Raw genomic sequence first — 12,414 nt, 5'->3', positions numbered from 1 at the left:
TAATTTGCTACCTTAATTTTAACGTTAGTGTCAATTTTTTACCCTAGCTTTAAATTCTACCAATCTACTACCCTAACTTTCTAAAACTTGTCAATTTGCTACCTTGAGTATTTATGTTAGTCATTTTTCTAATCTTAAGTTGAATTACTACTTTAAGGTTTCAAAATTAAGTAATTCAACATTTTGAAGATAAAAAAAGGTAGCAAATTGACAATATTAGTGCTCAAGGTAGCAAATTGGCAAGTTTTAGAAAGCTAGAGAGAGCTTAAGAGTAGCAAATTGGCAAGTTTTAGAAAGTTAGGGTAGCAGATTAACACTAAAGTAAAAATTAAGATAGCAAACTTTAATGAGCAAAAAAAAATACAATGGTGGGTATTTAGTGATCAAGGGAGCATATATAAGAGAGATATTTTCCCTTCTAGTTACCTGTGTGTAGTTTGATTCGGACTCCAAACTCTCAAACTCTCCCATGGCAGCCGCCAAACCCTCCCCCATGTCTTCCTCCATCTCCAGACCCAGCCGTCTCCACCTCACCCCTCCTCAATCCTCCCCCTCCTTCTCCCCCAAAACCCTCCCGAAGCCCTCCTACTCTCCCCGAACCTCCATCTCTCACTCCTCCCTGTCACATGCACGCCCCTCCTCCTTGACCCTCCGCTCCCACAACCCTATTTCCGCCTTCTTCTCCTCATCCCAGCACCGCCCAGATGGCCGGAACATTGACTCCGACGACGACGAGAAGCCCCGCGAGGAGTGCGGCGTAGTCGGCATCTACGGCGACCCGGAAGCCTCGCGTCTCTGCTACTTGGCGCTCCACGCGCTGCAGCACCGCGGCCAGGAAGGGGCTGGGATTGTGTGCGTGCAGGACAACGTGCTTCAGTCCATAACTGGTGTTGGGTTGGTGTCTGAGGTCTTTAATCAGTCGAAGCTCGACCAGTTACCTGGTGACTTGGCTATTGGACACGTCAGGTACTCCACTGCCGGTTCCTCTATGCTTAAAAATGTCCAGCCATTTGTTGCAGGGTATAGGTTTGGCTCTGTTGGGGTTGCCCACAATGGTAATTTAGTAAACTATGGCGCCCTTAGGGCTAAGCTTGAGGAGAACGGGTCTATATTTAATACTAGTTCTGATACAGAGGTGGTTCTTCACCTCATTGCGATTTCAAAGGCTAGGCCTTTTCTTTTGAGGATTGTTGATGCGTGTGAGCAGCTTCAGGGTGCTTATTCCATGGTGTTTGTGACCCAAGATAAGCTTGTTGCGGTCCGGGACCCGCACGGGTTTCGGCCTTTGGTTATGGGGAGGAGGAGCAATGGTGCTGTTGTGTTTGCTTCTGAGACATGCGCGCTTGATTTGATTGAGGCCACGTATGAGAGGGAGGTGTTTCCGGGAGAGGTTGTGGTGGTGGACAAAGATGGGGTTCAGTCTCTTTGTCTCATGTCTCATCCGCAACCGAAGCAGTGTATATTTGAGCACATATACTTTGCTCTGCCGAATTCTATCGTTTATGGGCGTTCGGTGTATGAGTCTCGTCGTATGTTTGGTGAGATTCTGGCCACTGAGGCCCCAGTTGAGTGTGATGTTGTGATAGCAGTGCCTGATTCGGGTGTGGTGGCTGCGCTTGGTTATGCTGCCAAAGCTGGTGTGCCTTTTCAGCAGGGTTTGATTAGGTCTCACTATGTGGGAAGGACCTTCATTGAGCCATCGCAGAAGATTAGGGACTTCGGGGTGAAGCTCAAGCTCTCTCCTGTTCGGGCTGTATTGGAGGGTAAGAGGGTTGTGGTTGTGGATGACTCAATTGTGAGGGGAACTACGTCTTCGAAGATTGTCAGGTTGTTGAAGGAGGCAGGTGCTAAGGAAGTTCACATGAGGATTGCAAGCCCACCGATTGTAGGGTCCTGTTATTATGGTGTGGACACCCCAAGTTCTGAGGAGTTGATTTCAAATAGGATGAAAGTTGAGGAAATTAGGGAATTCATTGGATCAGATTCACTTGCTTTTCTGCCATTTGATAGCTTGCAGAGGATGTTGGAAAAAGATGCTCCCAACTTTTGTTATGCTTGTTTTACCGGAAATTACCCTGTGGAGCCTAGAGAGGATAAAGTGAAACGGGTGGGTGATTTTGTGGATGATGGCATGTCCGGTAACTTTGACTCCATTGATGGTGCTTGGATTCCAGCAAATCGGGTACACAAAGTTGAGAAAGACAAAGAATTTGAGGGTAGTGTTCTTTGAGAGTGCTCATCCACCATTGCTTCAGTTGATGATATAGATGCTTTTGGGTTCAACCCAGCAACACAGAGATGCATTCCGGTGACTGATGTCTTCAATTGATCCAAATGATAGTTAAATGCTTCCTTGAATGGTTGGCCCCAAAATCAAAGACTAATGAGTCTTGTTGGGTTCCTTTTCAATTTTGCTTCTAATTTGAATTTTCTTGGTATCACACAGTTGCTACGTTGTTATACAGGAGTTATTTTCTGATGATGATTGTAGTATCTAGGTAGTATCTTTCTTTTACTCTTCTTAATTAGTTCATATAATGATGATGAATCTTATAGGGTCAATCCCTCTTTAATGAATGTGTGAAAACTATGTGATGTTCACATGAGTAAATCAAGCACACCTATTGCTTTGGTGACCCATTAATTAATGGAGTTGATTTTGTTGAAATTTGGAGCAACCTTTGTTGAAGGTAAGAAACAAATCTACAACCTTATGGTGGTAGGTAGTTGATTTGTTTGACAAAGAAAGAAGAATGCATTGATGAACATGCCAACATTGAGTATGAATCAAGAAAGAAGATTGATTTTGTTTCCATGCATGTTACATGCAAATGCATAAATTGCACAAATTGCACAAAGATGTTTGCCTATATAAAGACATGAGAGGTGGTGCAATAAACATAGAAGAACAATAAGGGAGAGATTATCTTGTGTGTGATCAAGAGTGAGAGATAGAAAGAAAACTCCAAGTAGAGAGTTTTGTGTGTGTAGCAAAATAAAGTGTGTGAGAGTGTATCCCTTCAAGTGTGAGTCTTGTAGTAGTGTTTCTCTCGGTGTAACATTTCTTCGTATAGTGGAGGTTCTTTATTGTTGCTACTCGTGGACGTAGGCACTTTGCCGAACCACGTTAAATCCAGGTGTTCTCTTTTATTTTATTTTCGGTTGTGATTGTGAGTTATTTTGATTTCCATTCTTCAGTTCATTCTTCCGCATTCCCTAACATAATCCCTGCATTGTAGTTTCAGAGGGAAAATGCGCATTCAGCTTACATGTTACTTCATAGTGCCTTTAAGTTGCTCTTTGGTTTCTCTCCAATCATTTGTGTTCAGAAGTCGTATAATTTTGTATACTGACTGCATATGGATAATGTAGAGAATTGAACAATTTTCCATTCGTTATGCCTTAACTGCAGTTTGATCAAAGTTTAGAACTCCCAGGTTTGCTTGAAATGGGACTCTATATATATTTCCATGATTTGGTTTAGTTATTTATGCAGCTTATGGTTGCAGCTTACATTCCCAGGTTCGAGTGCTTCGTTCCTGTTTGGATCTTATTTTTCTTTGTTGATTTTCACACTTACCTTCTTTAATGTTCACTCTCATGTTCAGTTTAATTATTCTTTCATAAGGTCACATATGACAGCTATAAAGAGTTCGCGAGATGTAGTTGTGTCACCAAAGATGTAGGAGGAAAAGGCATACATTCTTTGCGTGCTTCTGAGTAGACTTTGCTCCATTCACGCTAAAATGGAGAGCCTCATGTTAGGGTGCATGTTAGTCCGTTACTCCATGTAGCAGTGGATATAAATTTAAGTGATGCTAAGCAGATTCAAGATGCAAAGACAGAGACATCCAAATCCGAAAGAATAACTAACTATAAGGACGTCAAAATAAGCCAACACCACAACTTGGTTTCCACCAAAAACCACAAAAAGAAAAGTGCCTTAGCTCTAGTGGTTGCCTTGCAAGAGAGAATCCCCATACGTGTAACATCAATTATCAATGCCATCCTCCAAACACAATAGGAACATATATATCTAAAGAATCCAGTCCAACTTTGTTATTTTTCTTTAGAAGAAAATCCATTATATAATAACCAAATTACAACCCGATTATTTTTTATCAATTGAACATAATTTGTACATCACTTGTTTATAGCAACAAAACGTTTGATATTTAACAATCGTAATAAGCCTCCAAATTTAAGCTTTAACTTCTAATACTGCGGTAAGAAGCGAATATTCAAATTTCTCAACAACAAATGTTTAATGTTATTGATTCTTACTTTTGGTCAATCAAACAAAACTAAAATTTTTTGCTTTCGGTTTTAATGATACTCCAACAGATGGAGTTCGTCAGCCCTGAAGGTCTTCGTCTAGATGGCTGCCGTCCCATGGAAGTAATTGTCTCTCTTTTGAATTTAATACGTGTGTGTATACTCTTTGAGTTGATCAATCTTATTTTTCGACAGATGAGGCAAATTCGAGCAGAGATGGGTGTTGTAGCCAAAGCTGACGGGTTCTAACTACTAATCCTTGCTTCCTGTTTTTATAAGTTTCTTTTGATGTTGTGATTAATTCGTCTTTTCTATCAAATCTCAGTTCTGCTATGTTTGAGATGGGTAGCACCAAAGTTGTTGCTGCTGTGTATGGCCCTAGAGAGGTTGGGTACTTTTTTTGTGTTTCTACTGCTGTAGTTATGTTATGAGCTAAAGTTATAGCTAATATGCGCGCTCATAATTTATAATTCAAAATTCTTTTCACATTTTTGTTGAATATAAAAGCTTCTTATCATTTACTTTGTCTTTCAGGTTCAAAATAGGAGCCAACAACTGAATGCTAATGCACTGGTAACCTGTTTTGTCTAGAACACTATCTATTTAAAAACTATAAATGTGATGCTTGAGTATGTCCACTTAAGATCCATTTTTTATATCTCTTAGTATAGTGCTGTCTGTAACTGTTTATAAATATAGGTGCAATGTGAATACACCATGGCAAATTTTAGTACTGGAGATCGGATGAGAAAACCAAAGGGTGATAAGTCGTATGCTCTATTCCCTTCCAGTCTTCGCTCTAGATGCTCTTCTATTTTAAGTTTAGATTAACAGTGTTGTATCCATTACTGAATTAATAATTATAACTTACCTATGAGTCCTTGATGCTCTCAGGAGATCCACAGAAATATCTCTAGTTATTCGCCAAACCATGGAAGAATGCATTTTGACAAACTTAATGCCGCGGTCTCAGGTCTTTCTCAGCTTTGGTTGTATTATATTGGGAACCCTGCTTGACTTCGTAGTTTGTTCCTGTCTGAAGCCTTGTACTTTGTTTATGTTCTTTGCAGATAGACATTTTTGTGCAACTTCTCCGAGCATGATGATCATTTTTTCCCCAAAGGACAAGTTATCCATTGTCATGTGGATGGACACTGCTTGAGTGCTTATTGAGAACTTATGATGGATACTATTGGAGAATACAAAGCAATTGGAGTACCGTCGAGGAACATAGTTGGGGAATGCAGTGATCATCCCAGATCGATATGCATTTCAGAACATAAGTGTTTAGGACTTGAGGTAACTCGAAGCAGCTCATAGCGTACGCAGGGAACAGAATATAGATGTTTATAGAAACATAAAATTGATGTTACAGTGATACCACTAAATTTAATCTATTGAAAAATAATTGAATGCCACTTGTTTATAACACAATGTCTGATGTGAATGATCTTTATCAAGAATATTATCCTAACAATCGAAAAAGCATCAAAATTGGAGGTTGACACATTGTCATCTCTAAATTTAAGTCGAGCTGAGGGGTACTCAAACAATATCAGCAGACTTGAGTGCTATTGTTTGGAAACAATGTACTGTGTCAGCCGCTTCCACGAACAGTACCCAAAAGTTGAATGAGGCATAGACAATACCTGTCTGCTTAGTCCACAAAAACGTTGATAAACCAACCCTGCAAATATTAGCCGTTTTCTGCTCGGTCATAAGCATTGGATTTATGCTTCGGTGCAAACGTGAAACCATCTGGAACCTTCCCGAGCAACATCTCAGAGAGCCTAACCTGCATAACCAAAAACAAAAACAAAAACATGTTTCAAACTACATCACCTCGCATGTTGGTTTAACGGGTTTGACAACAGGAAGAGAGTAAAGCTATACCCAGTCAGCTGCAGAATCAGAAGCCATTAGTGTCTCAAGGTCGTCACGTCCAAAATAAGTAGGTGGGCGCCAGCTCAGTCGTTGTGGGATGACATCTAGAAGACCAACAGGCACGTATCTACAAGTGTAGCTGAGCCATTCTAACAGGAAACGTCTAGTTGTCTCAACACCTGGGCACATAAGAGGATAAAAGCTCATATAATCAGAAATTTGATAAGAGCAGATGTCCAAAAACATCAAGTTGGGTGACGGTTTTGCTCAAGAACTATGTATAGGAGTAAACAGTAGTTGTAAAAGCAGCTCAACTTGCTTTGACAACACGGCTTCCATGGCAATACCATATGTATAAAAAAGAACATAAAATAAACTGAGAAGTCCTAGCTTGCATGCAAGATATACTAAATGATCAAACCTTTCGTGTCAGAGCCCCAATGTTCAAGGCCACAGCGTACATAATCTTTCAAAATGTTAAATCGCTCCCCAGATGTAATGTCCCAGTGCCTCTGCTCCTTTATTTCTGTAAAAATCCAAGGCTGAAAACACAAGAAGGTTTAGTACACTAGGGTTATAGTTTCCAAACTCAAGTCAGAAAACTCATAGCCATGGACCGTCTACATTCACACAAAATACAACATAAACACACCTAACAAAAAGATGATACAAGGATAATAACTGTAGTGTATGTACACCTTGATTAGTGCTCCTCGAGCAATCATGCATGACGACAATTGAGGACACTCAACCTTGTGCTTGTTCCAATCTACATACGAAAATACATCTCCATTTCCAAGGACTTGCAATGAATCAGGGGCTTTTTTAGCACACTGGTAGACATATTCCCAATCTGCAAGCTTGCTGTAACGTTGCTGTCGTGATCTACCATGTATTGTTACTGCACTAGCTCCCCAGTTGCCCATGTCAGCAATAAGTGAGTCAATGCGATTTTTCCCTTCAAAATAGGCTGTGCGGACCTGAGCAAAATAGCAGCAGTTAACATGTCTTGAACAAACCTTAAGACTAGAAATTTATTCAGAATCAAGAAGATCATAAATTTTACCTTGACAGTCATAGGAATGTCAACTGTACCAGAAGCTGCTTGCACAATGCCTTTCATTCGCATTGGTTTTGTTAGAAGAGCTGAGCCAGCACCCTTGTTCACAACAATATCTATTGGACACCCCATATTGATATCAATGAAGTCCACAGTACATTCTTGTTCTATAAGTTCAACAGTGTGTGCAACCGTGTCTGGATATGCTCCGCATATCTGAACTCCAAACAAATCCTCGGATGAATGTCTCCTCAGCAAGGCCCATTCTGACGCTTGCCCCTAATCCCATTTTTGAATTAGTTTATGTAGAATATGTAACATATGCCATACAAGTTCATTCATGAGAAACTATATTTATATACATATACAAACATGAAACTATGCAAATAGACTAGACTAGCCCTTGGCTTTAAAAAATTAAAACATCTTCATCTGTCTGGAGAATAAAAGAACAGGGCTAATTCAAAACTGTCTACCATATGAGTCTGCCATGCCATATGTAGCATAACTGCACAATTGATATGTGACAATTTCTTCTCCTAGAAGATCAAAAGAAATAGAATGCTTTCTCTAGCACTTTAGAATTGAATATAAAAAGAAGACATACAATTATTTTTAAAGAGATTTCCTTGTGATGTAACAGCTTCATTAGCCACACTATCAAGCATAATATGCTACAAACCCAAAATAGAGAGTTAATTAGCTTTTTGGTGGGTATTAACTGTTTAAGGCAAGTTCCCTTGTGATGTAACAGCTTCATTAGCCACATTATCCAGCATAATATGCTACAAACCGTAGATAGATTTAATCAGCTTTTTTAAATGGCATAAAGTACTTCTGAGTCATCCTAACTCGTGTTATCACTTGAAAAAATGTGTTTCCAACACACACCCCATCAATAACTGTACTTATCGATTGTAACAGTATTCTAAACATCATGTATCATCAGATGTTAATGACATCGATCAAACAGAGAACTTAATGAGCAAGGAGTTGCATTTTAAAGGTGAAGTTCATGTATATTGGAAGACAAAGACTGCTCGGCAGGAAAACATAAGACAAACCTGCAAAAGATTTGTGCACATCGCCATTTCACCACAAGTAATATCTGCCCCCAAACCTTTGCAAACCCTTCGAAATGGAAGATTTCCAACTGTCGTCAGAGGTGCAAGGTACAACTTTTCTCTGAAGTCAATAATTTTTTTTTCACGTGGGTGTGTCTTTAAAATTTTATCATTTTCTAAGCATTCAACATTAGCTGCAGCTTCTGGTTCAGGTTGCAGGCAGGTTTTCCCAACAACTTTTCCTGCAGCACTCGCACCTGTTGCAGAATAATCAGCACTTAAATTAAATATCTCCGACAATTAGGATGTTAATAAAATGCCAAAAATAAAAAAAAATAAAAAAACCTCCATCATCTGCTTCACCAGTGACAAACTCCTCTTCGAATACAGATCTTGCTTTCTTTGATGGCCTAGATTCTTCAGATGGAAATGTATCATTAGCACCTCCCTCTTCTTTTACTTCAGCAGACAAATCCATTTCATCAGATGGAAATGTTTCATCAACACATCCGTCTTCTTTTATTTCAGCAGTTTCCTCCAACTTATCATCTGTGTTACATGGAAATTCACTGCAGCCATTTCCATCAGTAACATCACAATCCTTTGAAACTGAACCATTCTCCTTTGATGTGGCAACTGTTTTTGATTTGGCATGTCCCTGCAGAAAAAGGTCATCAACTGTTTTTGATTAGATCCCAGAATAATGCACTTTAATCCAACTAAATTTCAATCTCCGCATTACCAGTTTTTTAGACGGGAAAGGTAAACCATGAACATATCAAGACATTTCATATTGTTGGGCACAACTGTCAAATATTCTAATTTCCCTACCACAAGACATTGCCCACATTCTGCCAATCTTTTGGATTCGTAAAACAGAAAATACCACTCCAAATGAGCAACAGATACAGTGTACAAGTTTCAAGTGTCATACAGAATTTAAGCATTGTGTTTCTCTATCAGAGCCCTTAAGTTTTACAGCGAACAAGTATTATAATAATAAAAGACTGACACAAGACAAGGATTCCTCAAGAGATATTATTTGTGGGTGAATGAAAAACAACTATAATCCACGCCTCTAAAGGAGCAAACAACACTTAGGAAAGACTCAGTAGCTGTCAAATATATAAAAGTACAGTAGTAAAAGAGCTCTCGAATTTGGAGACGCTCTAAGTCTCAATCTAGCCTCTCTGAGAACCTTTGACTAGGTCACTGGGCAACCTACAGATTCCATATTTTCAAAATATGTTCAAACACATAATGCCAGCCATGAAAGACATGACGTGTCCTCCCCTCCTCCAAACCTGTTACAAATGTTCGATCTCACCAAGATATCAAAGGATTGAGCAGAAGAGAGGGTTTTCCATTAGGTGCCAAAGGTAGATCTAAAAGAAATGCTTGGAATGATTCAAAATTTCATATTCCCCTAGAAGACATAATCACCATATAATTAAAGAATACATAAAACATAACAGTACCCTCCAGAGCATTGTATATCCTTAGAACAATATCTAAACATAATTCTCATAACAATCTAGCAATGAAGTGTTTAAGGTATTATGATAATTGGTAGGGGATATGATACAGAAAATAGATGTTTTCCGACCCAGAAATCTTCCTCCTGAAACCTCACTCTCCCTATTTCCCACCTCAACGTAGCATAAAAAGAAAGAAACAAGACATCAAGCTATGTCCTTCTATGGACATCAGCTTACTCCTAATGATAGCATGAAACCTCTAACTACTTTGCAAGCCACGCTTTATTTCCTCACCAAAATCCTCTACTCCTAGGCCACCATTTCCTTTCCACCATTTCCTTTATTAGTGTCACCACTCAGGTTTTACCCAGTGATCCTTTTCCCCCGACAATAGTCCTTTGCAAAAACTTCGTCATTAGTCCCACAACTTATCTAGTCACAGTGATGGACTGATAGTTAGTAGGAATGCTACCTTGCGAAAACTGCAGTATTTAATTATCTTTCTCTTCGCATTAATTTACTCAATCCCTAGCTTTTGCAAGCACAGTGATAGCCTCCAAATTTCATTCCATATTAAATACTCACTCAATGTTGAATTAATACCATGAGACCAAGAGCCTTGAGTTTGGCATCTGCCTTGGTGAACTTCACTTTATTTTTCCACAAAAGCTTTTGAACATTTTTGCTTAATCCATTAATCTCAGAGTTTCTTCTATGAGCATTCACATCCCCATCCGCAACACCATCTTTATGCGTGCCCATAAACCTACATGACAAACCATAAGGACACGGCTCATCGACAGCCATAAAAGGACATTCACCCTCTATATCCTCAGGTTTCTGCATTTCAAAAACAAACAAACAAAAAAACATAGCATTAGTCGCAACGCCCGTACACAACAAGTCCAATTAAAATCAAATACTACGACAAAGCATTCGGAACTACCTGAGCTTTATAGGCTTCAATGTCGTGGCTGTAGCGGCACTTATCCTTATACGGACACCGAGTAACATCTCCTCTCTTTGCTACCTCTGGACATATACCGAGGGGGGATTTCTGTACCTGCAACAACAAACTTCACACACTTTAATCCTTTCCATTCGCACATTAAGCCTCCAATGAACATTTGCCAGCTCTAAACTCATCAAGACACTCAAAATTTCACCTTACTAATTTGTTTAACCAATAATTTCAATCGCATATAAAATCAATAACCAAAAGTTTAGCACAGCTAAAAACTGAAAACCTAATAAAGATGAGACAGTGATACGAACCTCGCGGCGTTCCCGCTTGAGCTGCCGCTTGGACTTCTTCTCCTTCACTACGGTAGACGACTTCGCGCTGCCCTCGGGCACGGCGTCGTTTTGATCCTTGGAGCAAGGCCTGAGGGGAGGAGGGCGAAGGTACTGTTTCTTCACCGGAGCGATGGACTTGGCTACGAGCTCCTCCGGCGTCCTCTGAGCCGCCAACGCTGCAGCCACGCCGTTGGAGGCATCGGGGACCGGACCAGCTTCGGAATCGCCTCCCATGGTGGTGTTAAGGCTCTGCTGTGGTTTATTGTTGCTGAAGGAGAGTGACAAGGGTTTTAAGAGTGGAGGTGAGAGTGGAAAACGACGTTCTAACATTGGGTCGTTTAAAAACAATTACTGTGTTAACTTGTTTTTACCCGGAAAAGTTTTTAACCAGCCTAAAGCATACAGTAATTTGAAGACCATTTTCATTAGCTAGACAAGTTAACTTGTGACTCTGTGAATACCAAACAAGCCAACTTGTAACCAAGTAATTAGTAAACGATGACATAGTTTGTTATTATTTGTAAGCTAACATGCCACTCATGGTCATCAAGCAATTCTTTTATGGGTGTGGCTATTGCCACCGTATCATATCCTTTGTTCATCGAGGTAGACATATATCCCTTCCATTTACAAAATTGTCATATCTACCTTGTTGAGAATTTTTGATGGTTGTCCTTAGTAAATCTAGAGTTATCAATTTATAGTTAACACGACTTAAATCCTACATCATAATTTAGACTCTCTTATATTATCGAGATATTAATTTGTTAAATATATTTACGTTGAAGACAAAAGTATTAGATACGAGTACTCAATAGTACTCAAATGAAATATGTCGATCAATGGGGAAGCACACGTAACTGTAATCGATGTTTGACCATTGTTGTAGTCAAACCAAAATAAAGAGTCTAGTCTCCTATTTTATTTTTGTAGTGACGCTTAAATATTTCGTATTTACAGTCAATCATTGATCAATTATACGAAACATGGAAACTTGGAGAAGACAAAAGCTGAGCGAAAACAAGGACGTGGATTAAGCATTGGCTACGCATCATTTCTAGGTAGGGTGAGCTAACCCCCTTTGTGTATTCCGTACCCTTAAATATTCATTGTCGATGATTCAGTGTGTGTTTATTATTTGAGTGTGTTGGCATAGGCTTATGCCCGCCATAATCAGCACAACTACCAGCGCATTAAAGCTAACGTATAGCACAATCCTACAATACTAACAGCAAGTCAGCCGCGCTAACTACACAACGGGCCTCCCCACGGCCCAAACTGACTACGGACGTGCCCTCACGCGCATCTCAAAGAAGGCTCCAGAGAGCACCTTAATCGGACGTCGTCCCACATCGAA

The 12,414-nt window shown here is 39.7% G+C and overlaps 3 protein-coding genes across 3 annotated transcripts; 2 read left to right on the top strand and 1 right to left on the bottom strand.

Moving 5' to 3' along the window:
- The first annotated feature begins 442 nt into the window (after nt 1-442).
- On the top strand, nt 443-2,479 carry LOC126782793 (amidophosphoribosyltransferase, chloroplastic-like). Its single transcript, XM_050508107.1, has one exon. It carries the CDS (start codon nt 470-472, stop codon nt 2,228-2,230), a length of 1,761 nt encoding a protein of 586 aa, XP_050364064.1. The 5' UTR covers nt 443-469; the 3' UTR covers nt 2,231-2,479.
- A 1,820-nt stretch (nt 2,480-4,299) lies between these two features.
- On the top strand, nt 4,300-5,402 carry LOC126784732 (exosome complex component RRP41 homolog). Its single transcript, XM_050510225.1, has 7 exons — nt 4,300-4,398; nt 4,471-4,517; nt 4,601-4,661; nt 4,810-4,848; nt 4,975-5,045; nt 5,170-5,248; nt 5,346-5,402. Exons 1-7 carry the CDS (start codon nt 4,330-4,332, stop codon nt 5,376-5,378), a joined length of 399 nt encoding a protein of 132 aa, XP_050366182.1. The 5' UTR covers nt 4,300-4,329; the 3' UTR covers nt 5,379-5,402.
- Nucleotides 5,403-5,653: 251 nt separating this feature from the next.
- On the bottom strand, nt 5,654-11,303 carry LOC126782561 (tRNA-dihydrouridine(47) synthase [NAD(P)(+)]-like). The gene is made up of 10 exons (XM_050507826.1): nt 11,037-11,303; nt 10,708-10,824; nt 10,365-10,601; nt 8,629-8,941; nt 8,284-8,540; nt 7,226-7,498; nt 6,858-7,139; nt 6,581-6,701; nt 6,169-6,338; nt 5,654-6,070 (listed from the first exon to the last, which is right to left on the bottom strand). Exons 1-10 carry the CDS (start codon nt 11,289-11,291, stop codon nt 5,972-5,974), a joined length of 2,124 nt encoding a protein of 707 aa, XP_050363783.1. The 5' UTR covers nt 11,292-11,303; the 3' UTR covers nt 5,654-5,971.
- Between the last annotated feature and the right edge of the window lie 1,111 nt (nt 11,304-12,414).

The sequence above is a fragment of the Argentina anserina genome, chromosome 2 (genome assembly GCF_933775445.1).
Source record: "Argentina anserina chromosome 2, drPotAnse1.1, whole genome shotgun sequence".
In the NCBI taxonomy this organism is placed as follows: domain Eukaryota; kingdom Viridiplantae; phylum Streptophyta; class Magnoliopsida; order Rosales; family Rosaceae; genus Argentina; species Argentina anserina.
Note: the sequence above shows the minus strand (reverse complement) of the source record. Positions and strands in the feature narration are given on the sequence as shown.